Below are 27,916 nucleotides of genomic sequence, written 5' to 3'. Positions count from 1 at the left end.
CAGGTTTGAAAAAAAGCTGGAGATTATGTCGCTACTGCATTAACTAAGTCTTCCTGGAACACCTTGGAGTAAATTCGCTGGCGAAACACATATCCCCGGATGCAGTTGCAGGGACTCGGAAGACTGCTTGATATACGACTTCATTGTAACAGGCAGCCAAAGCCTGGTGAAGCACCAGAACGTCGTATTGATACTGACTGTTACCAACATGACATTGCATACCAAGAATAAAAAGATCGCATAAATAACTTGAATGCAAGTAAAGCTACGATAGGAATACGAAAAGCAAGAAGGATAATAAGTGTGGGTATGCAAACCATAATTGTTTTATGAGGCCAAGCCTCTAATCGACAAAGGCCGGACATTATCAAAAATATACTACAGTCTGCGTGAGTATTGGAATGGTGAGGCAGCCTTGGTAAAGGTAGTAAGCAAGGCAAATGTCACTCATGGAGTTGCCTGAGCAATGCCAAAGATTTCTTGGCGTGTTTAGATTTTCCTCCATACGCCTAATGAATCAGGCTGATTCGTTTTTTCCACATAATCGTGTACGTGATCGACAAGACCGTGAACGACAAAGTGGTTTTCGCACATACAATAACACGTTGACCACAGCCGATATTTCAAGCAGACAAAAGAAACAAAGCAGTTAGGTCAAAAGATTAGGCAAGTGTCTCTGATGCACTCGAACGCATTTATGCACTTGGAATACTAACATTGCCACGATTATTGCAAGTTGTTTCTGGTAAAGACCTTCTTGGATCTCTTCCTGCGCTGTTGGTGAAACAGGGAGTATGAGCTCGTGTTAGACATTCAATATACATCGTGGATAATCTATTTCTGAAAGATTATTCGGATATCAATATGCACAAGAATTGTTAATAAAGCCTTTTATATCACAGTTTGTGACCGTATACCAAAAACCCCATCATTTTTATTTTAAATGTCCGTGTAATCTATACATTTTTAAATTGTTAGTTACTTGCTTCTCGATTTGTTCTACAATGACGTCACACAAATCAGAAAGCCCGCTTTAAATTAGGGAGGCTATACAGTCTATTTTATTGTGATCGGAACATATCTGGGTCACTTCAATGAAATCTAGAAATAACCTGCGTGAGGTGTTGAAGAAAGATACATTAGTTTGACGGGTTTGCTGATTCGTTTATCCAGACCCCATGTTTGATTGCGATAAAGGATTTTATTTTATTGCATGATCCCCACATGAACAGTATTAACGAATCCACAATGACTATTTGCTGCTGAGTGATATGATTGGTTTGAAATTGGTATCACATTGTAAATGGTTCAATAATCCGGCCCGGGTGCTTAACCGACACAACAAGCACACGAATAAGAAATATCCCTGCAGATGTTGCATGCATGTATTCAGCACCCAGCCACTGCTCACTGACCATGACTTTTACTGTGGAGGGATTAGTGAAAGACCGCAGCAGACAACAATGTCACAATCCGGGAAAAACGATCTCAAATTCACTGCACTACAACGAAACATGAAATTTCCTTACATCATCTACGAGGACGTTGAATGTCTCAACGTTCCAGTGGAATATGCATTTGAGTCCAGTGGTCATACAACACTAGTCGCTGGCCAAGTCCCGTGCGGATTATGTTACGCAGCAGTTAGATACGACGGAAAAACGGAACCACCAATGTTGCATCTTGGCAAGAACTAAGAAGAGATTTTCTTACATTAGCGACAGCAATATACTTTACCTATACACTCTAGAAATGAACACAGAATGAAAATATTCCATCGTGCTAGAAAATTTAAAGCATTTTAAACCTAAAGGTTATTCAGACTGCCTGGAAAGATATACTCTGCCATAACGCATAACTCCATCGTTTTGTCTTTTCTCAATGCTTAAGAAAGATTTGTAGTAAATAAAATATTTTAAATGCAAACTTCTTTACATTTATGTTCTAGTTACATGTGTAATTCACATATAAATTGACAAATCTACATATTTATCAGACTAATTTCCATTCCTTTGACCAAGCAAGTGAATTTTACATTTATTAAAACAAATATAATTTTCAACTCTGATTCAAACCCGAGGAACAACTGATTTTATTGGATATAAGGTAAAGAATGTATGCCAACAACAGATTGTATTGTGCACAAGGTAAGGAATGTATGCCAGCGACATATTTTAGTGGATACAATGTACGGAGTGTATGCCACCAACTGATTGTATTGGAAACAAGGTAAGGAATATATGCCCATGACTGATTTTATTGGACACAAGGTAAGGAATGTATAACAGCAACTGATTTTATTGGACACAAGGTAAAGAATGTGTGCCAACAACAGATGATGAAAACTCTTCCTCTCTTTTAGAGTACTTTCAATGAAACCGATTTTAGATAGGTATGTTCAATGCGTTAAGGAATTTTAAACGCTACATTGTGTTAATATTGTATAAATTGACCCCATGTCTGTGTATATAGGGATGTCCTTAAATAAATCCTTGATGTAAAAAAATGAGTTGGCAAGGAGATAATGATATAAAATATCGATACTGAGGGATAAAATCAGTGCTCCGACGCTTTAATAGCATACAATAAATACACAAACCTCTAGTAGCCTTCACACTACAATAAATACACAAACCTCTAGCAGCCTTCACACTACAATAAATACACAAACCTCTAGCAGCCTTCACACTTCTTATATTAATAGTTTATTTTCGCTTTCATGTTTGTAAATTTCTGATCAAATTATGTCAATTATTTGCCTAAAGAAATCAATTATATGACTTCCGTGACATTAAATTGTTTCTTTTCAGTGTTAAATTATAGCATAGTTAATGATATTTTAATCTGTGGCAGCATACGATGCATTACATATTGACAATTATCGATTAAAGGAGTCTTTAATGTTGATATTTTTGTCAGGTTTTTATGTTGAACATTATGTTACACAGAAACATAATGAAGCATTGATGAAACAATCCATGAATACCTCAGATCATATCTTGCTTGTTTCTTATTGGTCCATACAGTCACGCAATGCACTTCTCAGTACATTTTTATGATAAGTGTATCCGAGCATTAGACGTACCGTAGGATTCCATTAAAGTGTCAATCACTGTTACGTGAAGTCATGTTATAGTAAGGGAAACTATCGAAAACCATAACGATAATATAAATTTTACACAATGATTGCGCAGCACATGAAGTAAAGATGAAGCTTATACTGTTACATTGTATGCAAGTAAAAACGTTTGCATAGCTGGATTATTTGCTCTCTATTTATTTAATAAAGCCTAACATGATTAATAATATTGGAATGTATTGAGTAAAGTTTATCGGATTTCCAAGTCTTATGTTGATCGCTGTATATTTAATACGTTTAAACGTTTCTCGAAGGGGTGAAGGTCGTATTCACGCAAGATCTAAATACTTTACAGGAATTTCGTCGACATCAAACCCAGCATTGCCAAGCGGACATACAGGAGGTAAGTAAACAAGATCCTCTAAAGTCTGCAGATGGTGAATCCTGATGTATATCGTTATGTGGAACGTAGTAGCTGACCACTTTATATTTGTTCCACTACACCCCAAAATGAATAATGCGGGCACTCCGAAAACATGGCAGTGTATATACCAGTTTCATAAGTCCCTACCACACCCCAAATATATGGCTTGAAATAAATCTAACCATTTTACAAGGACCTCAAACAACAGTCGTGGTTAACTGAAGGGTTCTTAAACTCGTAAATGCTACAGTAAAAATTTCTCTAGTCTTCTACTGATTACACCTTACGAAACTCTGATATTGCACACTTGCGTGGTTTTGCTTGTTTCACATTTGTTTAATTCAGTATTTAGCCATTCCAAACTAAATATTAGTACTTCGCGCCAAATCACAACCAAAATACACAATAAAAGAATTATTCCGATCTCAATTTACCAACCACGTATTCTTGAAACATAAGGAGAGAATTCTATATGTAAAGAAGTTAGGGAGGGTCTATTTTGCGAGAAGAATCAATGCGGTCATAATATGCACATTATGAAATCTGCTGTTTCAAGCTCCGACTCAAAATAATCAACAAATAATCACAAAAATCTACCAGAGCTATAAACGGAGACGTACATACAAATAGCACATACTTTGGGTAAATTACGCACCTCCTCCCACTTCTCGTGCCCAAACCTCCCCCTAAAAGTGAGCGTCAAGCAACTAAAACGTATTTCAGGAGCAAGTTTTCTTTACAGTCCAATCGTTGGAATTGTGTCTAGGAAACGCTTAAATTGCCAGAGATTCTGGGCATTTCTCCTGCTGAAGCTCTCACGAGGGGCTATGTCCCAAAAATTGCATATATTTTCTACACTCATTTGATCGTCAATTTGTCCCTTTATTGAGTGGTAGATGATTCTCGTCTGTAAGACGTGACATGAATACACAAGTATCCGATACTCATAATGTAATCACATTGAAAACTTATAATCCATAAGAGGTGAATTGTGAAGAAAGTCTCCAAACTCTAAATTGGTAATATTTATTGTGCATCAGTATGCGTAAACTAAAATCCGCTGTTACGGTAAAGTTTACCGCAATCAAATTCCCGAAATTTAGCGTTAAAATTAATTAGAGTTAGTTTGTCCAAGTTTTACCCAGACGGAATATCCTCGGCCATTCAGGAATAGTAACAATGGCTATTTTATGCTTCATATTGTCACAAGATGTGATAAAAAGGCCAAAAACCCTGTTTTTCTTTTTCTTTCATTTCTAATGAAGAACGATGCTTAAAATATTCGTCCTATTTAATGTGTCGAGCTGGAAATTCGGGAAATGTTTATGAGGAACTTATCGATTTGTTCTTACTACTTAGTTCTTTATTTGTGTGCATGTGTGTGCCTGTGTGTAATGTGTGATCTAGATTTTGAAAGTAGCTTTAACAATTTTAGACATATGGCTAGGATGTCTACAGTGTGCCAGTTTAGATTTATGTCTAGCGTCGGTGCAACATGCCACAGACATGCAACATCATGCCCCACCCAATCACATTATCCTGGCACCAGACCGACAATTCCTGTCAGTACATTCAAAATGCTTAACATCAAGCGTGGCAGCTGCTAGTAACATTTTTATAAGTCTTTGGTATGACTCGGCCAGGTTAGAACCCTCGATCTTTCGCATCTGACAAGGACACTGACAGTCGTTGTTGAATGGTTTCATTTATAATTTTGCTCACCACATCCGGCATTGTTTCTGTTGATGGTAATGTACTTGGTTTTGGTTTAATCCCTTTTTGTGACGCTGGAAAGCCTAATCGTTGCAGTCGATCTCAAGTCAATGGAAACGCAAGTAATTCGTTTTTTCAAAGGACCCACATCAACATTTTTAATGACATCAACGTCTCGCATTGCAACTTGTTTAGCAATCGGTGCGGCGCTTGAAGGCAACCATGCAATCACTCTAGTTGCACACGAATAATGCACAAAGAATGTCATTGAGGCCAGTTCCATTAGATGTTGCGTAAACGGAGTTTCTCGTGTTAGCAGCACGTACGACATTGTATTAAATATTAAGTCGATCTCTAATGAACAGTTGTATCGTCGGTGTCTGCAACTTATATTTTTAACATGCTTCAACGGTTTTTGAGTCATATCATTACGATGTCTGCAGTATGCATTTTACAGGAATATCTAGCGCTGGGGCATAATGCCGCAGACATGCAGCATCATGTCTGACCCAATCACATTATCCATACACCAGGCCAACCATTTCTAAGAATAATCTTTATATTCTGAGCGCCAAGTGAGGTAGATGCAAGTGCCATTTTTATAATTATTTGGTATGACTCGGCCAGGGTTTCGAATCCGTGACTTCTCGCATCCCAGGCAGACGCTCTAACCACTATCAAATATGTGTCAAACGGTTACTATTACATGGAATATAGACAGGTGATACAGGAATACTTGATATTAAATAAGCCAGTTAAACTGATACCAAAAACCCAAAGAGTGCACCACCCAGAACAGCCACACACGAGGATTCAAGTTGGTATGGATCCGAGGGAATCTCAATATTCTGCTGAACACGTAAATGAATTATTTGTGCCAAGTCCACCAAGACTGTGATGAGATATTATGCCAGCTATAATAAACTTCCAGCATCGCTAGCGAAATCTCAAGTGTGAGTGAGATCAAAACGATAATGGTTGTAGAAGAAAAGCACAGTAAAGTCTGGTTTTGTTGAAGAGATCGTGATCATCGACGTAACGTTCTGGTAGTATTTACAACATCCTGTTTCATCGCAGCATGGATTTCCCGGAAAATACCAAGTACTTTCACGCCAGCGAAATGCACATGATTTTTAAAATTAACCTTAGCAATTATTCATTAAAGTATTGAATCGGTGTTGTCATCTACGTCTTTCATTCAGGTGGCAGCTTGTCAATTATCCTTCCTAACATCTTCTTGAAGTGTACTGCTTTCTTCTGTGAAACCACTAAAAACAGTTGGTAAAACAGCCAAACTTGTCGCAGTATCTCCAATTTTCTTTTCTTGATATCCTTGATGCGTTTAACTATTTTACAAATCGATCCGGCCCTTCTGATGTTGCTGTTAGCGCTACCACCTCTTCCACTGTTATTTTCGATGTATTTGTAATTTCCTCGGTACGCTCGGCAATTTCCTTTCTTGGTTTAATCAATGATGTAAATGTTTGTTTAAATACATCTGTTATGATCTGCTGATGAAGTTTTTCTTGACTGTATATTATATTTGACATTTTGTGCGGTCTTCTATAACATTACCAAATAATTTTACACTCGATTTTACGGCGTCGCTTACCATCGTCTTTCATGTCATGACAATGTCATTTTATGACTGTTAAATTATTTTATTAGGCACATTCGATTCCCGCAAGATATCCAGTCCCACCACAGGAATTGGACATTCCGGTCAATTCACTGCTGAGAACACTTATAGATTCTAAGTGATCCGCGTAAATATGTCACAAAATATATCCCACGAAAAGTCCAATTAATATTTGTAAGGCACACGAGGTTCAATGCCACGAAATATCCAAGGGTTGGTATCGCCGGGGCGGATGTGGGAGATTAGCACCCACTTTGCTTGGAAATCCGCCAATGGCTTGATTTGATAGAGCCTCTGACAACCAAATAGAGCTCTAGGATTTCCCGAGTGGCGAAACATGTTTAAACTAACTGGAGAAGGGATGACAGGTGGGATTTTGGCGCCTCAAAAGTTCTAGGAGAACTTAAACTCTGATTTCAAACCTTTGGTGCCTTGCGACTATACTCTCTCATGGGAAAGGCTAAGAGAGTAAACCTTAGCTGAAAATTCGGAGATTCCCTAAGGCGACTTGGTAATGCTTTCGTTGTCATCTCGGCAACGCCTCCTACGTAACTGTTACCATGAAGTATCATCTCGTCCTTTCCCTTAGATCCATCAGCTGCATGGAGAGGGGGAATCAAATGCATGGGCAACAGCTGATTCGCCGTATCACCCTGTCCAGGCCTGCGCACTGGAGCGGACACTTCGGCTCTGCTCCACAGCTTCGACACAACACGGGAAGCAACAATGTACTGGTCATAAGTCACCGCTCAATTGGCGTTGAGTCAGACGCCAGGGGCTCCTTTCGACAATGGGAGAGACCAACATATTTCACTGGAGAGCTACCGCTCGCCTCAAGCTGGGCAGACCCTAGCCAATAATGTGCCGTACCGCCAAAGTTAGCCTGCCTTGCTGGGTGCGTAAAGATAAAGGTACGCGAGTACCTGACAAGCGCATTGCAACTACGGCACCAAACAATAACAGAAGAAAACCAACAAGGAAACATTCAATCCTCAAGCTAGGTACATGGAATGTCCGGGCGATGCTAACTGGGCTCTAAGATGATACCCGGACAATCAGCGATGTTCGAAAGACTTCATTGATCAGCGACTAACTTGCAAGACTCCAGGGCGACATCGCCACACTACAGTAGTCACGACTACCAAATTCCTGGTCCATAAGAGAAAACAACTATACATTCCTCTGCCAAGGAATGAGCGCCGATGAAGCCAGAGCGTTTGGGGATGTATTCGCCATCTGGATCACTCTGCTGGGGATGATAGAGCCCTGCCAACAAGGAAAGGTAAGATTGCTGTCCCTTCGCCTCCACACCACAACCGGGTCTGTCAACTTGATCAGCGTTTACGCTCCCGCACTAAGCTCCACCTCAGATACGAAGGATGAGTTTTACGACCTCAGCATCACCAATTCGTTCTTTCAGAGAAAGCCACAGCATAAAGTGTATTGAAGGCATCCCCGGCTTAAACACTGGCACCAGCTGGACTTGATCATTACAAGACGGTCAGCCGTGAAGGTTGTGCTTCTTACCCGTATCTTCCACAATGCTGACTGAAACACCGACCGCTCCCTGGTGTGCTGCAAAACGAAGCTTCATCCGAAGAAGATCCACAGCTGTAAGGAAGAGGGTAAACCACGCACTGATGTGAGCATAACCTCATCTCCAGACATTACGTTTGATTCACAACCAGCGAACAAAAATGCCAAAGAGAGATGGGATCACATAAGAGAGCATGTTAACAGTACAGCCACACCGATCTTTGGTAAGAAGCAGTCAAATAACAACGACTGGTTTGAGACTAACTCCGTCACCGTCATGACAGCCATAGAAGAGCGCCCAGTACTCACCTGGAATACAAACTATGCACCTGCCAGGAGACACTACGGACATACAGGTCTACCAGAACCTAAGTGCGGCGGTTAGCACGGCAATGCGCCATGAATACTGGCTTCAGCTCTGTCAGAGCATCCAGTCAGCAGCAGATATCGGAATCAGAGGCATTTAAGATGGCATAAAGAAAGCAATGGGTTCCATGAAGAAAGTGACTGTACCACTGAAGTTGGCAGCAGGCGATGCTATCCACAACAAGGGGATGTAGATGGAGCGTTGTGTGGAGTACTACTCTGAACTGTACTCCAGAGAAAACCACGCTATTGAAAACCTCCTTTTCATGGCTGAACTGGACGAGAGACCTACTGTACCGAACTGAAGAATATGTTAGAGAATATGTCGTTAGGTAAAGCCCAGGGAAGGATGGCATCCCAGCAGATGTCATCAAATGCGGATGAAGCGTGCTGGTAAAACACCTTCATGACCCCCTCTGCCGGTGCTAGGATGATGATGCAGTGCCTAAGGACATGGATGAATCCAACATCGTAACCCTGTACAAGATTAAGGGCGACAGAAAAGAATGCAACAATTACAGGGGCACACCCCTTCACAGCATCGTTGGTAAAGTCTTCGCACTCGTCATCCTGAACAGACTGCAGACTTTTGCTAACAGAGTGTATCCAGAGTCACAGTGCGCGTTCCGCACATAGAGGTCACCAATGAACATAATGCGCTCCGTCAGGCAACTGCGAAAGAAATACACAGAACAGCACAGATCGTCTTTCAAAACTTTATAGACCTCACAATGACGTTCGATCTGGTCAGCAGAGACGGACTCTTCACAATCCTGGCGAAGATTGGATACCTTCCAAAGCTGCTAAGCATGATCCAGTACTTTCACGATAACATGAAAGGCACAGTGCAGTACGATGGCTCAACGTCTGTCCCTTTTGACATCAGAAGGGGAGTAAAACAAGGCTGCGTCCTTGTCCCCACTCTCTTCGACATCTTCTTCGTTGTCATGCTCAAGCACGCCTTTGAGACGTCCAGAGATGTGATCTACCTGCAATCAGACGGCAGACTGTTTAACCTGGCATGACTGAAGGCAAAGAGCAAAGTACGTTAAGCATTCATCAGGGACATCCTTTTTTATGCAGACGATGATGCTTTAGCTACTCACACAAAAACAGAGTTACAGCGCCTGATGGACCGCTTTGCTAAAGCATGCGATGAGTTTGGGCTGAACATCAACCTAAAGAAAAGAAACGTGATGGCTCAGGACGCAAACCCTCCAAGCATGATAATCAACAGTTCACATATCTCGGCTCTACCCTACCCAACAACCTCTCTCTCGATGCTGACGTCAAGAAGCGGATTGGAAAGGCATCAACAACTCTCTCCAGGTTGTCGCAGAGAGTGTGGAACTTCAGCATGCTGACCCTGAACACTAAGATCTCCGTGTAACGTGACTGTGTGCTAAGCACTCTGATGTACGCCAGTGAAACCTGGTCTCTGTACGCCTTACATGGGAAAAGACGGAGCGCCTATCACATGTGATTCCTCCGATGCATACTGGGGATCACCTGAAGCGATTGAATAACAAACAACGTGGTACTTGAACGTGCCTAGATTTTCAGCATGGTCACACTCCTCCGCCAATTTCACAACAGATACCTGGGCCTTTTATGTTGGATGGATGACGCACGGATCCCCAAAGACATTCTTTATCAGTAACTTGCCTCTGGCAAAAGATCGATCGGACGGCCACATATCCTCTTCAAGGTTGTCTGCAAGCGCGGCATAAAAGCTCTTAACATAGATGTCAACACTTTTGAAGAATTAGCTCAATTCAGGTTCAGCTGGCGGCATGCGCTTATCACTGGTCTGAAAGCCGGCGAGGACAAGATACGCTTGCTAGCTGATGAAAAGCGAACGCAGGAAGAATAAGCATCTCCAACCGACACCAGACTCAACTTTCAAGTGCAGCAAGTGCAACAAGGGCTGCACTAACGTGTTGGCTACATATCCACAGCCAGCGTGAACAACCGTGAATGACAAGCTGACACAAAGAAGCAGAGCCGTTAGGTCAAAAGATTAGGCAGGTGTTCATGATGCACTCGAACGCATTTATACACGTGGAATACTAACATTGCCACGATTGTAAAAAGCTGATCCTTGTAAAGAATTTCTTGGATATGTTGCTGCGCTTTTGATGAAACAGCGAGTCCGATATTCAATATACATCATGAATAATCTATTGTTGGACGATTATTCGGATATGAATATGCACAAGAATTGTTAATTAAGCCTCTAATAGGTAGCAAGGCTTTCATTAGTCATAAGTGCACAATTCGGTCAAGAGTGTAATTGGTTTAAAACCAGCTAAAGCAATACGAGAAAAGATTGCGACGGTTATTAAATAAAGATTTGAGAATTGGAACGTTTGGAGCCATTCGGAAACAAGTATGTTCCGTATGTGTATTCACATAGAGAATGAAAAGGTCGGCAACGTCATGCTACTGACCACGTATGGTCCGTGGGTATGTTTACAGTCTCGAAACGGATTTAAACTCCTAGACAACGAGTACGTTATCGTTGGGCGCTCATTACTGAGCGAGCATCAATGTGTCCGGGCAGAACATTTGTGAGAGAGAAATTACAAGTTGTTCCAGCCAATACGGAACTCCACCAAGATCGGTCTTGATGCACTAGTTCATTATGCTAACGTGTGTAAGTCGTAAGTTGATTCATTATGATATAATGTCCAAATGCGTTAAGTGGTGATTTCGTCATTTAGTTTTCATCGCTTGGTATAAAGGATTGACAAACCTAACTTGTAACATAGCTATACAACCATGGCATGTTTCCGAGACAGTATCTTATTTGTGGTGTGTGCAAATTCACATCATTTACGAAGACAATCCCCGTTGTCACAGGTGATAGAGATCCCTGTTCTTTTAAAAAAGTTCTCATTACCCAGCTGTACTGTTATGTACAGTTATATCTGCAAAAGTGAGCAACAAGCATGGATAATGAGAAAAGCACGTGAGCCGCCATAAAGCTCACGAATTTACCTGGCGGCGGAAATACCGATCTAGTGGACACGTGTTGAAAAACTGTGGTGCCTGAGTATGGCGTAGTGTACATCTAAGAGAAGTATGCATTCCTTCACAAGTTGGCATAGGTCTGAGTGTCAACGGAACTACAACCATTGTATGGGACAACGAGTGTGGGGTACAGATTCAATGTTCATGCTGCCGTAAACCATATTTGAAGCAGCGAGAAACTGAGGCCACATTTCTTTGCAACGTAATAGTGTTTATGTTGCTTAGAATAAATTGTTCATCAAGCCTGGTTGAAATACCTAGCGGATGAATGCACGTAGAGGACAGCAAAAACATCAGCACAATAGACCTTCCCTATTCCGGCAAGGTCGTCAATTATCCTTGATTGTTTATATGTCATCAGCAGGAGGGTCGATTCGTGCCTTAGACCTGCCGTATTCGTCTACGTATTCGATACTTAAGTACTTCTGTATTAATCTACGTCTAAATTACGCAGACAATTGTATTCATTTGTGTGTTAATCTATGGCATTTGTTGTCTGTGAAGTTCATTATGGACACCAATAAAAGACAATCACCTTGCAGACAGTGCCATTTGATTATAGAGACCAGTCGTATTTGCAACACTTGGAAATCACCTTTTCACCCATGTCAACTGAGAAGGTGACGACAAGGAGAGGTCCTCAGTGAAATTTAGGCAAAGTGCGCCTCTACTTTTACTCATAATGGGCCAGAGCGTTGTGATTCCAGGAAAATTGAATGTTAATAATTGTCGAGCGTGTTTGCCTGTGAGCTAATTCGCTACTACAGGTATAAATGTTAATTCAGGTACTTGTGATTACTCAACAGCTCCAGTAGCAATAATAAGTGCAATTCGGCGGCGGATTTGTTTATCCTCTGATACAAATAATAACGCAAGTATATCAGCTTTTCCTGCACCTCTTATCATTTGTATATTAGGCAAAAGTGCTAATTGTTTCAGTTGTTGTACCATTACTGTTGTCAGTGTTGGCATATTACCAACTGGTGATGGATTATCTGAGAAAGCAAGTTGACCAGTACAACTATGGGTCTGAAAAATTCAAGTATGTCACATTTTCACATACTGCTTGGTATTTGCATTCCTTGCTGCCATTCGCTTCGTTTTAGTTGGTGCATGGTCGACATGCTTGTATCTCGGGAAATCGTTCTGTAATTGAAATGTCCGTCAATAACTTGTTTTAATATTTGTACTCGATGAAGATCATAGCTGCAATCACTTCAATTCTAGCTATGATTTAATTTATATCTGTGTCGTTTGTGGGTGTTTGTACAATTACAAGTTCAGAGAATCACTGTTTACATGAGTAGTAATATACACGAACAAATCCACATGGTCTTCAAATCTTGATTACGTACTTTGACTGCAATATCACTTTTAAGACAGAGTCGAGCACCAGGGCTAGACTATACTGTACATTATTCACAGTGGCATGTTATTCCGTGGAATTCACGTTTTCCAATGCATATTTTTTGCAATGATTACGTCCTAATGCCGTTGAATTTTACATATGCAGCATTTATCTTGTTAGACGTAAAAAAGCAGTATGTTTTTTTGGATAATTTCGGCAGTTTATCTAATTAAATGCATCCGCCATTCAATGTGAAAATGGTTTAGCCTCAACATAGTGTCTGTATACGATCCAGGTTTCCCAAGCATACAGCTTGGTCAGCAACTCAAAGTCTTTATAGACATTAAAATTTCTTTGTGGATTGCGACCTCTGCTCTCTCAAACGTTTGTGTGTAACGTGCAATAGGGCACATTGGCTTTATCAATTTTGACAACTTTTCTTTAACCGACATAGGCTGCACGTGCCGAGATAGGTGGCCTGGTACACTGCCAGACGCGTTTGCCTCTGTACTGAGATGGTAATCTCAACGTAAAGCTATCTTGGTGCAGGGTGATGCATCATCTATGTCATCTGGTTACTGACTGAGAGACCAAAATCGTCTCAAGCTGAAGAGAAACGATCACCTGGTTTGTTGCATGTCAGACTCAGAGCTGACATTCAGGGAACAGTTTTCAGCGAATTGGAGCTCACGAACAGTCGCTTCTTTGAACTTCGTCTTTGCCTGAAGTCTCACCAGATTTAAGAGCTTGCAATTAGTCCGGTATTTGATATTGATCCCAGTATCATAGTTACGAAAGGCTTCAGACAACGTGGTGGAGAGCATCATTCTGAAGAGTGCTGGGACCAGTGTCCAGATACTTCTAACTGATTGAAATGAAGCGAAAAAACGTGAATGATCGTCATTTAAAAGTATGTATAATTAAATTCTCAAAAATGAAATCCTTAGCTGAAATAATGTTTAGCGAATGCCAATATAAAATAGTCGATACCGAATTCGAACATGACTTGTATGACACTTGTTTTTTTTATAAATAGTAAAGAGCTTTTCAGGCTTCACATCAAAGTGTTTTAAAAAACAAGCTGCAAATTTATTTTGATATTTTTATATTCGAATTAATCATGTGTACTTTAGTTGACGGAAAATGGTCTGATCGGGGCACCTATTCCTCTTGTTCTGTGACATGCGGAAACGGTACTCATTTGCTTTGATTTACTAGCGAATCACTGCTGGTGATAATTGTGTATTTTCAGGAATAACTTGTAACTGTTCGCGGACAAATCCATGCGGAGGGGCCGTTGAATCTAGTCTGTAGATTGCAGGCTTGCCTGTAGATCTTGCCAGGTTGGAAATAGCATGTGTGGGCATACTCCAGATAAGATCAATTGCTCTTTTGTACCACATTCAAGGTCACCAGGTTCATATAAACGCCTGACCGTCACGTTACCGAGTAATGGTTGTTGTGAGAAAAAGTAATGTCGCTTAAATGGTATATGTTTCTTTGAGATTGCATTGATGGGTTTCATAGAAATTCCACGAGTAACCTCGTTACTCGGCTATCCCAGTAGGTAATGTTTGCAACCCATTCACGAGAGCTTTTGTCTGTGGAAATATCCTGACCATACTGATCTCCTAGCAAGTGCTCGATCAAATAGCTCAACGATTGCCTATCCGCAATCAATCGCGATGCGTCCTCGTCTGATGTTAACCTTTAGTTGCTTCATCAGCGATGTAACTGCACCATGACATTCTTTGCCAGGACCAACTTTGTAGCAACTGGTCATCGTAAGAGTCCACCATGTTTAAATTCGATCCAATGCGGCTGAAACTTCATTTCTTGTTTTAGTTGATAGCGTTTCTGCTTCTTTGTATCTATTGGCAAAGCGAACGACCGGCAACGCATATTTGTGTGCGCATTTTTCACGTTCATCAGTACCAGTGTCATTGGGTAAAAACACATACCTATCTTACTTGTGAGTGATAACATCACACCAATCCTTATTTAAATTGTGTAGGTGGCGATATTTAAAATTGTCATATTGCCCGTCGAGCTAATGAATCTGAGGCAACACCACGCGAGACACCGGCTGCATCAGCGAGTTTATTGATCACTGTTCTACCTTTCCAGTATCCACTTTGAGAATAATAAATTGATGCGATTATTACAATTCTTGACAATTAATTGTCCGCTGCCACCACTAACTTACCACTCATCGTCGATTTTAACAGCCAATGGACTTACGATTCTCCCACAGATTTATCTTTTTAAGACTTTAACGTGTGAATAAACGTGACGTCTGCGATATGTAGCTGCAGTAGAGCGTGAGCATGATACGCTTGATCAATCGCATTTAGTCGATATTCTCTTCATTTGGGTTAATATTTTTGTCGAGTCTAATATCAAGTTGAGTTCCAGAACCACAATATGTATATCTCGAAATATGTTTTTGACCAGGATACTTAGCCCATGGAATACCTGGTATGTTTCTGAGTTCTTTAGCTATCAGTGGTGTTCCTGGTAGTTTTCTGAGTCCTTTAGCAATATCACTACCATTTTGATGTCTCGCGAGACGACACAAATCTGTATTTGTTTGTACCACATTTCACGCAAGTACCTGTAAATGCATGTCGATGATTCTTCGCCATTTTTTAGGACATTAATGTTGTTTTTAATTCACTTGTATTAGTGACTTTTTCCATCGAATACAATATAAATTCATATTCTTATCATATTAATAGAATATGAATGTGATTGACTTCTCAGCAATGCGAGAGCAGGATCCGTCACTGCCAAAGTCTATTCGGGCCATTATCAAGTTCATCTGGATCTGGTAAAACTCAGTTGCTGCTCAACCTGATAATTAGATGGCTCAAATGGAACAAACTTGATTTAGTGGCACCACCCGTAGATGACAACGATGCTATAATATTTTTAGGAATTTAATAAAAATGCAAAAGATGAGGAGGATGATAATGATGGTATTGAATTTTTCACTTACATCGTTGATGCACCATCAGTTGATGATCATAACGGAAATATCAACAGTCTATTTGTATATGATGATGTTATGCTTGACAAACAAACAAATCCATCCAGAGTATATTTTCACGAGGCAGGCACAAAAATACGGAAATCATTTACGTCACGCAACGATGCGTTCGTATTCCTAAAGTGATCAGAAATAACGAATATTTTGGTTCTCTTGAATTGTGTTTATACACACACATTGAGGAACATCCACCTGACCTGTTGCTCAGGTGACATGGACATGATTAGGTTTAAAACATTTTGTTCATGCTCATAAAATTTTGTATGGATGTTTCTCTAAAAAGCTACACCATCCAAGAACACGGTATCACATTGGTCGAGATAAAATACTTGGTTGTGAGACCTGTCACCTGACACCGCTACTTTTTTACCCACAAGGTTAGTCTCGAGGGAACGAAGACACATAGAAATTGGACACACAAGGTCATGGAGGGTTACTGACATAGTAGAGGCCTCAATGTATCTGTCTGACTTATATGTACATTCATCACAAACGAAATTGTATGCAAAGCACTTTTTATCCATTTTTGGTTGAATCATTGTTTTCGCAAATAAGGTCTTCTAAATAAAGGTTTTTACATCTTCCTTGCTGATATTGTCTTTCTAAAGTCCTGAAACAGTTTCATACCCACAATAAATGATTATTGGCATCATTATATACCCAGAATGGCGAGATCCGAAATGTATCCTCTGCTTCTGGACACAAAGAGATGAAGGAGAGATGTTTTATGTTTTTTTCTTTGGTTTCGAGTGGCAGACAAGAGAGAAAAATGCGTTTGATAATACTTAGGGTTCTGAAGAAACGAAACGACAAAATAAGCCTGAAGTTGAATGTTTAGCGGGAATTAGTAGATAATTCCTCTTGTGTACTAAATATAGCAACATTGATATAGGCCAAGCTGTATACGTTTGAATTTTGACCCAATTGCAATATCATTCCATATAAAATGTTTAACCCAGGCCTCTGGTTTCACACGTTTGGACAATTTTGCTTAATGTTTGGATACTGCTGTCTACCTTTTGTATATATTTGTCTACATTTGGATAGACGATACAGTTGGAAACGTATCAGTAACTTTTGGGAGAAAAAGCAACTACTGCTTGATAAGCATTTGAGAATTAAAAGCAGCTTTTTATAACTTTTTGCATGTCTGCCTAAAACAATCATGTATTGACGGGCCATATATTTCTATATATTTATCAGTCCATGCATAATTTCTGTGAATGCAAGAAACGTGTGACGATGAGGTCACTATCATTTGTACTTTGATTTAGATGTTCAAGATGACTGAGGAGAAATGAGACAATATGTTTTGCAAAGCGACTGGACGAAAAACCATTTCTAGTTTCTGTCCTAACTGTAAATTTCCGTATTTAACGTAATGTGATTATCCCGTGTATAAGGAGTGGACCTGAGTTGCCGCAGCAGTGAATATAGATTTAAAATCATGGCAAAGTTTGCACCAAATTGAAAGAGCAAAACACTACGGACATACCTGCATACATTTTGCATGACCAATACATTTTGTCAGCACGTTCATTATTTTAGAAAGAAAAGTGATAAAACTAGAAATAGTAAGCCACCATTCTCATATATTTTTCTGCTCTAAATTTTTTCCAAACAAAATTGTTTGTAATCACAAACATTTGAGTCGTACTTTTACTGTAAATATGTGGGAAATTTCTTAACTTACTTTGTGTGTATATTGTATAATATGCCATAAATACCTTTAGGTGTTTCTATGTCACTTTATACATTAGTCAAATTAGAAGCCACTGCTTTACAAATTAATAACCAGAACATTTGGAACTGTGTTGTCGCACTAAGAAACGTAATAGGACACCGTAATTGCCATGTATAACGTTCCCTTTAAAAACGTAAATTGTCTTTCGCAACAGTTATTGAAGAACAGTTTGTGTTGCTTATTACCATGAAGACCTTTTTTTAAAGTGTATATTACCGTTATACCGAATAAAGCTATTGGACAGATTTTGTAAAAAGAAAACAATAGATCCGATATTCATGATTTGATTTGAGGTGGAATTCCACATAAAATCAGATTTTGCATTTCATAGCCTATGCTACACAAAATTCATATGGATAATAATTTCAGAATTAAGGTATGTATATTAATGATATATTAAAATCCCGAGTATGGAGGAGAAACAGGAAAATTAGGTGATTAACTTTAACATATTTAGACTTAAATCAAGTAGCTGAAATAGGAATAATAATTGAACTAGTGATTTGAAAGGCATACATAACATGTAAGAGACAGAGTGCGTAATCAAATTTCTATTTAATAATCTGTGCAGAACAATTTTTCACACATTCACATGTGAATAGTTTTCCTGTATGCAGTAGCTGGTGCACACATTCAGTCAATATACGAACACCCTTGATTGATGTATTAAATAGACGAATGGACATGAGTAAGTTACTGTGTTCTTTTCCAGTATTATTTCATATAAATAATTTTCACGTAAAACGGAGATTTAATTTGAGTTACAGGTTCTAAACTGGTTATTCCTTTGTGAAATAAAGCGAAACTGTTTCTTTTCATAGTTGGATTTATACTAGGGCATTTCAGAAAGGCCTATACCTGTAACAATATCAAATGAGTGCTGAAAAGTTGCATTGTTTCTAACTATATTGACAACTAAGTTAGATTCATTAAGATTATTTTTTACGTACGTAAAAGAGCGAGGTTACCCTCCAGATATTATAACTATAATAATATTACATCTGAACGATAGCTGAGGTTTTAGAAGTAACGTCATCTTCACTAGCATAGGTTACAATTTGTTAACCCAGGCTACACCTTGGCGGATCGATCAGATCTTTTAGTACTTCGGGTGTGTGCAATTGATTGGATTCGGCAGCAAGCCACCATATCTAGTCAAAATAAAGTTATTCAGATCCGAACACTGCTCCTACATGATCGAGACAAGCGTAGAAAACTAATGAAATGGATTAATAAATAAGCTATTTTCCAGCGCCGGTCCGTGTTGCTACTAATACATCTTCTCCCTCAAATACACATGTAATATCTTCTCTCCAGTACGTAATCATACTTTCGATGCTAAACAAAACTTATAAAGTAACCTATTGATGTCAGTTGCCTGCACCATTTTCGGCCGAGGTACAATGCACTGTTTTTACACGCTGCTGGTTAGTTGGCATTACACACTGATGAAGACAACTCATGAAATCCAATTGATGTAACTGGGACAAACTACTGAAATATGCGATGGTTCAGCCAAGGTGTAAACAAGATTAACATATCTGAACCTTGGCATGAACCTTGGCATGTTAAGATAAGCAACGTCGTCTGTGAGGAAGACCCGTTACGTCCTTCCTAATTGCAAGAATATTCGGACAGGTATTCTCAAACACTCTCCCAAGAATCAGAAGAACGTGTTTTTATCCGTTATGCATTTATAAAACTAATTTGTTATGGGTATTTGAGGCTTTATATGCATAAAATAAAATAGAGGAATTTCCCCAGTGCATTAGTTTCAATGAACTTAACAAAGGTCACATAAGAACATTCCATCATTTCCTTACAGTGTTGTAAGATAAAGGGCTCTGTGAGTAAGGATTACCAGTAGCAACTGTGATAATACGTTCTCCTTTTACTTGATCTTCAAAAACAAGATTTCATTGTATCCAGCTCTTCTCTCTCGGTGTTGCTTATGGACCACTACGCCTTTATGTATGAGATATACATATAACAACAACTTAATATAATTTCTAAATATTGTAAATCCTTGATACACTTTTAGAATTTTTCTTATGATTATATATAGAGCACGCAAACTAAGATATCGACTAATGATATTTAAATATTGTGCAACATGACCCAATAGCCTTAGTCCATAACATACATCACTAAAATGCCACCATGTTGCTGCTGCGTATTGCCTGATTTGCTCAGTCTTTGAAGACAATAAACATAAGTTCAGTGTACAATTTTAAGTGCCTCATTAAAGTGGACGATGTCTGCCATGTCGATTTGTAGCGTTGCGCTTTGAAGCGCTGGTTATCAGAATGTCTTGAAGCGTTTTTGCTTCGATGCGCTAGCGCTTTTTCATGTTATCTTTTGTTGACATGCGCATTTCATACCATCCGTAATGTTTTAGCAAAATCAATAATCCCAATAACAATAGGGGCTAATACGCTCCAGTATCACATAATTTCGTGGTTTATAGTTCAGGTAAATTTGTTTCTATTATTTGCAGATAGAAACTGTACGAACTTGTGTCCATAAAGAAACGAAATTAGGAATAATATTAAATAATTATATTATTGGGGTCACCTTCCATCCTACATTGAGGACGCAATGAGCATATTAGCTAATAGCCAACGGTTTCTGCAACTTTTTAAATTACGCATGTCAAACATAAGACGACAACTCCACAATGTGACAATGCTGCAGAGTGACAAAGCGACAACGCTACAAAGCATCAAGGTGACAATGACACAAAACGACCAACTCTATTTTTTCGTCAGCCTATATCTTGTTATATTGGCACATTGTTGGGTGTTGGCTTGCCACTTCGTCGCTTGATCGCTGTATTTAGTGTTGATGCCCCTTTATTGCTTTGTCACTGCGACAATACCGTAACGCGAGAAAATGTGGATATAAACGTGATAAAGTATCGTTTCAGCGCGACAGAATGGTATTGTAGCATTGCAGCAAACCTTTTATATCACGTTGATGATTTTTGTCGCGTTCTTGTGTTTGTCGTTTTATTGCAGCCTCCGTACGATACTGCTACACGGCAGAGAAATACCAGCACTCAATGGTCGTGTAGTACAGCACTGCCCTCCAGATCCCAAGTAGCGCTGGCATGGTTAGCACGTTGCCCGAACACGCAACATGCCTTTGGCGGCGTGGATTCACTCCCCGCCAACGGCATGTGTGCAAGGACTATCATCAATCATATATTTACTAAGGGTGGACTGGCAAAAATGTATGTTGCAAAAAAGTGTATGTCTAATGAATTGCAACAGGACTTACCTCACAGTGATACGTCCCTAATACTTCGTAATATTCACTTGTTCACTTGTCTTAAGCATGACCAAAGGATAGAAACGTTTGCCAGAAAAACTTTGTACGCACTCTTATAAGCACAATTATCTTCTTGTATTTAGCACACGATTGCATCGGGTGTCTTTCGATATGCTTGAGGGATTTTCACTCGATCATGCATGTACCCAGATGGTTCTAACGTTAGAAGGTTTTTTTACTTGCCAATCCAAGAGTGCACTGAACTGCATAATTGAACATACAATCGCATTCAGTGCAGACTGTCTGTTGAGACAGAACTGGTCTGCTCGAAGTAGTGGTGGTCTGCTCGAAGTAGTGGTTTGGGTTTAAAATACGCGTTCTGAGGTGCAAGTAGTCTTCTATTAAAGGGGTGTGCACATTGGGACATATAGTCTTCAAGCAAATATGACCATGGCAAGCAACAGATGGAGACAGTGGGAGTGGTTTCGGTTAAAACATGGATCGGAGAAATGTTCCATGTGATTTGTTAGCCTAACTTGGCTTTCAATAATCAAACAGCAACATCAGCAGTTTACAATTTTCAAAGATATAAAAAGCACTATTGGTGCAATACAAGCTATTTTGGTTGGTTCAATGCATTCATGTAAATAATTGGTTATGTGGTATTGTGGTATTCACGAGAAAGTTTAATAACTTGTGTAATGTCTGTATTTTTACATTACTTTCAAGTACGCATACAATTATCCCGTTTACTTAATGCAACGACGGATCCTTGCTAGCAATTATGCAAAACCAATTACAAATAGTGATACACTAATTATTTTAATTTTGATAGAAAGTTTCTCTTCATTACTTTATGGGATATTTATCCGTTCAATTTGTACAATAGAAATCCATTTTCCTTTCGTTATATTAAGCTATTCAATAAATTAACCACAGTACATGTTGTTTGCAGGTCAACCCTGTAAAATGAACTCTGTAAACCATTTGGAATTGACTTAAAGTCGTGTCAGTTTTCAACAGTTGTGATAATATTCAACTGCTATAGGGTCCAATATTCAATGTCTAATTTTGTTTTGGTCACATTTTCAACAGGGTCGAAATTCTGTCTTACACCAAGCCTTCTCTTTTTATAAATGAACATTGGATACGGTTGTTTTAGTGGACAAGATAATTGCCGACACTTTGCAAAGTGTGACTTAGCAGCATCTCATTTAAGTATAGAATGCTGGAAATGCTATCACTCCTTGTATAAATTAAGTTCAAGACTAAACGAGTATCGATAAATTTCCTTTGCTTCAGTGGATGGAGTGTGGGTAGCTTGGTCAAGTTGGAGCGATTGCAACCCGACCTGCGATACAGGGTATCAGTTACGAACACGTAATTGTCATTTCCAGCCAGGGGTTCCCCACGGGGTAGATTGTCTTGGGCTTAGTAAAGAGGCAAGAAAATGCAATATTGTTTTATGTCCCAGTAAGATATATGTTTCTTTCTTAAAATAATTGTGACACTAATTTTTGCACTTATGTTTTCAGTCTTCACTTCCTTTATATTTATGTTTAGACTTTATATTGTCTGTTATTTATTACTGAGAGAATTTAAAAATACCATTTCTATGTGTATGTTGTTAGACTATATGTTTGCATTTGTCTACGACAGTTTTGTTTAACTCTCATATCTGTTGAACTTGGAATAAGTACTGTATTGCAAAGACTGCACTGACATACCATTATGCATACACACATGTATGCATACATACAATTTATAGGGTGCAGTCCAAGAAATTTAAAAGACCGGTTTGTTAGGTCTTTATAAGCTAAAACAAGACAGGAACAAAAAAAAAAAAGAAATAAAAGAAACAATTATGTTGAAGAATAAGGACACATATTAACTGATATATTTTAATGTTGGGGATAAGATTATTACATTTGAATAGCAAAAGTTGAGTAAAGAATTTTATTCATTTTGTATAGACTTCACAGAGAAGTAGATATTTCAAACTGCATTTGAACAAAATACGTATAATTTTAGAGAAAGGATTTTCTCCATATATTAATCTTACAGATGACTATGTGTAAAATGGGTCTTTTGGTTTTCTGTTTAAAACTAATTGCCCATGAGCAAAGCCATTTTAAAAGATAGACTACATCTTCAGATCACATATTTCATTCACACCATCTCACCACAAGCATGGCAAATGAATACTTTATATTGTAATAATCTTGGGGTATGAGCTAAATATATGTATGCCCCCGTAAACAGATTTGTAAGATTTTAATAACTAGAAGTATCACTACAGAGAGCCGGTGATGGGAAGGTATTTCTCAAACCTAATAATTGGTAAACTTTTAGGAGTAGGCGTCAGAATGTACATCATTCAAGAGACTTTATGGTAACATGGCTGGTTTCAAAAAGTGGACTCTCTCTCATTTCTAAACTTAAATTCTTTGGACATATTTAGGCATACATGTATATTAATTTGAGAGAGGTATGAATCTTTGTGTTATGTTATTGGGGTCTGGTCTCGTAGTACATGGCGTGGTGTACCAATCGACGATATGGAAAGGCTTACTGATGGGACACACGCATGTGAACCAGTGGAACCATGTCAGTGTAAAATTAGAGTCCCATTACAGTTTGGTCGTTAGTGTTTATATGAAAGTTGTTTTTGGTATTCGCGCATTTACAACCTTTTCAGTTGACAAGGATTGTTGTCTTGTCTTGAGTTCACTGCAAAATAAAAAAATAGATTTCAAGGCAAGTTTGCGCGGCTCTTTGATTCACTCGGTAGTGAGACCCCGTGTGTGTTACAATATTAGTCGCATATGGTGATCGGTCTGATATGACAGGTTTTATACAATTATTAATTATTATAATTTATTGATTAACAGTGAATGTGATGAAGAGTAGACTATATTCCAGTAGATAGATGTATAATCGCAATTTTCACGATATTTCGGAACAATTTATATCTTAATTTTAATTCTATAAATAAATCTAGGTACATGTGACCTTATTAGATGGATAGAACTGTTTTGTCATCTTTTTAAGCTTGAGTGATTCTAAGGTTGCATACAGCTGTAATACTTGTACACATTGAAAAAGGTTTCATGGATCAAAAATTATTTAAAATTTGGAATTAGAGATACATGCAACTGATAAAAAGCGTTCAGTAAAACAATAAACGATCAGCTGGGCATTTATGTCAAAAGTTTGTGACCTAATTCGTTTAATTAATATTCCGCAGCTGCAGTAAAAGGAGTTTCCTGATGAAGCAGCAGAGAGGGTGAACATGTCACTTGCTGGACACCCATTTTTGAAAAACAAAACTATCTACGAAAAATGATAAAATAAGGTCAATGACGTCAAAAACCGAATCCTCAAACTCAAACCGAATTTTTTCTCTAATTTGGTTAGTTTTTTCGTTACTTTATCTTTGTCGTTTGTGATTTTCAAAATTGTGTTTACCCGCCGTGACACTTATTTGTGGTCTCACCCTCTCTGCTGCTATAAATATGTGAGTAGTTAAATCATTATTATATCAATGATGGAATCTTACACTAGTAGATTAGCTCGAGAGAGATTAGAAGCAATCATAATATGTTTCTGCTCGTGGATCTGTTAAACGAAAACTGCAAGAACGTCAAAAAGTACAAGTTGATTATGCAGAAGAAAAAGAAGTGTTTTAAACCGGTTACAACGGTTACTGAAAGACAAAGTGCTGAGCATACTGAAATGATAGCAAGAAGAATGAATCAGACAAAAAAAGATTTTAAGAAATCTTCCAGTTATAGCTGCTGTTCAATCTCCACCTACTGAACGTGAAGAAGAAATTGAAAGAGTTGAAATGCTTGATACATTTACTCCAGAAGGTATTAAAATATAAGAGATACTAAAGGATTATATAAACTTTATGTGGATGGTTATGTAGAACGAGACAAATGTTTAAAGCCTGAATATACTAAAGGTGTATCCTTTGATCAATGGCGTAAATGGGTGTTTCGTGTTCATGATGAACATAATCAAGCATGAGGCGAAAAATATGCTGAATATTTACAACAGTCATATGAATATATTGCTATTAAGCAATTACAGGAATTCAAAAACATGTATTACCTTCTGAACAACGAATTTCTCAATTACCCACAGTCACAACATGCCCAACTAAAATCTGCTCGACCACAGCCACAACCTGTCTGAATACAGCTACAAATTTATGAGCAAGATGAACTAAAAATTCAACTTAGACTACAACAGTCAACTGAAGATAGATATACATTTATACCTGTGGGTTATGAGGAAATTAGAAAATTAAGAGAATTAGATAAATATCAAATATTGCTACAAAATAAGAAGAACGAGGTAATTATTTGAAACCTGAACACAAATCTTTGACAAAACATGAATGGCTTTAAATATATATTGTGTTAATGTTGGTGTCAATCCTGTTAATGAATCTGGGGAAGAAAAACTGTATTTTCAACAATTTAAAGATACAGCAAGAATATAAAAAAATGACAACAACAAGAAGAAGCTTTTCATACTTAACTGCTTGAATAACTGGAACTAAAACCCGGAAACGGATTAGAAATTTGTCCTGACGGTGTTCTTTCTGATGTTCAATGATTAGAAAATCTGATCGGAGGAAAACGAGCATGAAAGAATTTTCCAGTAATTATTAATGAAATATCTGATTCTTCTGGAAGATTATTTACAGGCGGTGGTATAGATCGTAATATTTATCATTCTCTCATTAATGAAATTGTTGATGATTATTATAGCGACTGAAAACAATTAATGAATCAACATGTAATTTAAAAATAATAATTATACGCAGTATTCAACGCGGACTTGTAATAGTTAGGGTGGTAAATTCATGATTGCCAAAAACAAAGCGATTTACTGAGATAAACTTGGTGATGCTGTTCAAGATTTATTTAAGGGAATAGCTCTTAAAGCAATACCGATAGCAAAACAAGTAGGAATGAAAGCTACTGACGCTATTTGTGATAAAGGTATCAGTGCTGTTGGTAATGTTGCCGTAAAGCATTTTCAGCAGTTAAAGAAAGATTAGCTCGATTAGTACGAAGAAAACCACAGCCAGTAAAATTACCCAGTATTGAAATTATGCCTGCAAATATCAGTAAAATAACAAGCCAAGCTGCAAATAAAAAAATAACAGAGTTGGCTAATATACCCCTCTCAGAAAAAGAAAAAATTACAACAGCAAGTTTTATAGCAGGAAGTGGTCTTCGTGTTAGACGACAACAATTATAATAAAATGTTAAATCGTATCTCCGATCCGGCGTTTGATAAGAAAGAACCTGTTCTAAAAGATGAATCTGTACGCGATTATCAGTATTATTCTTATGACGCACGTGTACCTAAGGCACGAGGAAGAATCGAATTACATGTTCAAGATACAAGCAGAAGGTAGACTTTTGAAAGCAAATGATACATCGTACGGTCTTTAAGATCGACCTGGGTTTGTTAATAATGATGTCATGTGATTATTTAACTGTGCTATATACATGCTTGACGAATACAGTATTGAATCGTGTCTCGAAAATGTTGATATTGCAAAGACGATATTGGGCCTGGCAAGATACATCGGTGATTACTTGAGGTCAGCTGGTATATTAATGATGTTTACAAATGATACCACTGATCACCCCGAGAGTAGCAGCGTGAGACTATATGCAACTGAAATAGAAGCTGCATCGATGAACAAAAATTTCAGTTATATATATAATTCGTTTCGACGACAAAAAAATGCTCTATCGGTGACAGATATGCTACAGAGTTATCTCTCTTCCTACAGTCAATTACCTAGCGACAAGCAAGGTAACTACTGAATACCTTTGCCAGAGAGAATTTTAGCTTGACAGAGTTATCTCCTTTCAAATGTATTGAAAAATTCTCTTTTGTCTATATTTCTTAGACAACGCAGATCTGGTAATATTATTTGCGACGCGTTGAACCGAAGGCATGCAAATATCAAAATATTTGCCGAACTGCATTCATTGACTGAAATATTATTTCTTCACCAGTTTCTACATTTGTAGATACAACTACTCTGGTACTCTTATTACTCGGTCAATAATTCCAAATTTACAATTTCAGCACTGAGCAATGGCTTGTTAATTATCGAAAGAGTTATTGAATATTTCTCTATGAATATGATTGATCACAAGACCATATTCGATGAATCCCACCCCCCCAAACATTCGTAGACGAATTTATAATAAAGATATATTTTATTCTCTCTGATATTGAATATGAGATAACCAGTATTAGTGACAAAACAGACTGGTTCTTTTAGTCGACAGTTCTTGATTACACCATCTCGAAATGCCTCGTAATTCTTGATGATAGGATGTGTTACAAATTATATTTGATACATTTATATATAATATTATTTCTCTAAATGATTATTTGTCTAATTGGTTGTTTTGAAAATCTAACGATATAATTCACAGCATTTCTTAACACTTTGTCATTATCAGTGACTTTTTTAATCATAATATCTTTTCAGTTCTCTGTATTTTTTGCCACCACTTTTCACACACTACTGCGTTTTTTCTCTAATCACAACATGACATTTCAAACACGGCTTAGGTCGTTATAAATATATCAATTTGAATATATATTTGTTTTAATTATAATATGAACGAATTTAAGATCTTATCAAGGATTAAAAATAAACATTCTAAGT

General features: G+C 38.1%; 1 protein-coding gene across 1 annotated transcript in view; it reads left to right on the top strand.

Moving 5' to 3' along the window:
• LOC149799667 (coadhesin-like) overlaps positions 1-27,916 on the top strand; it is a 177,754-nt gene that overhangs the window by 90,811 nt on the left and 59,027 nt on the right. Inside the window, exon 13 of the mRNA XM_089959021.1 lies at positions 3,435-3,482. Within this exon, the coding sequence (XP_089815147.1) occupies positions 3,435-3,482 (48 nt within the window). The remainder of the gene's footprint in view (positions 1-3,434; positions 3,483-27,916) is intronic.

Source organism: Sinohyriopsis cumingii, chromosome 5 (genome assembly GCF_028554795.1).
Source record: "Sinohyriopsis cumingii isolate HCF-2022 chromosome 5, ASM2855479v2, whole genome shotgun sequence".
Taxonomy (NCBI): domain Eukaryota; kingdom Metazoa; phylum Mollusca; class Bivalvia; order Unionida; family Unionidae; genus Sinohyriopsis; species Sinohyriopsis cumingii.
The sequence above is the reverse complement of the archived record's forward strand: the minus strand, read 5'-3'. Positions and strand labels throughout refer to the sequence as shown.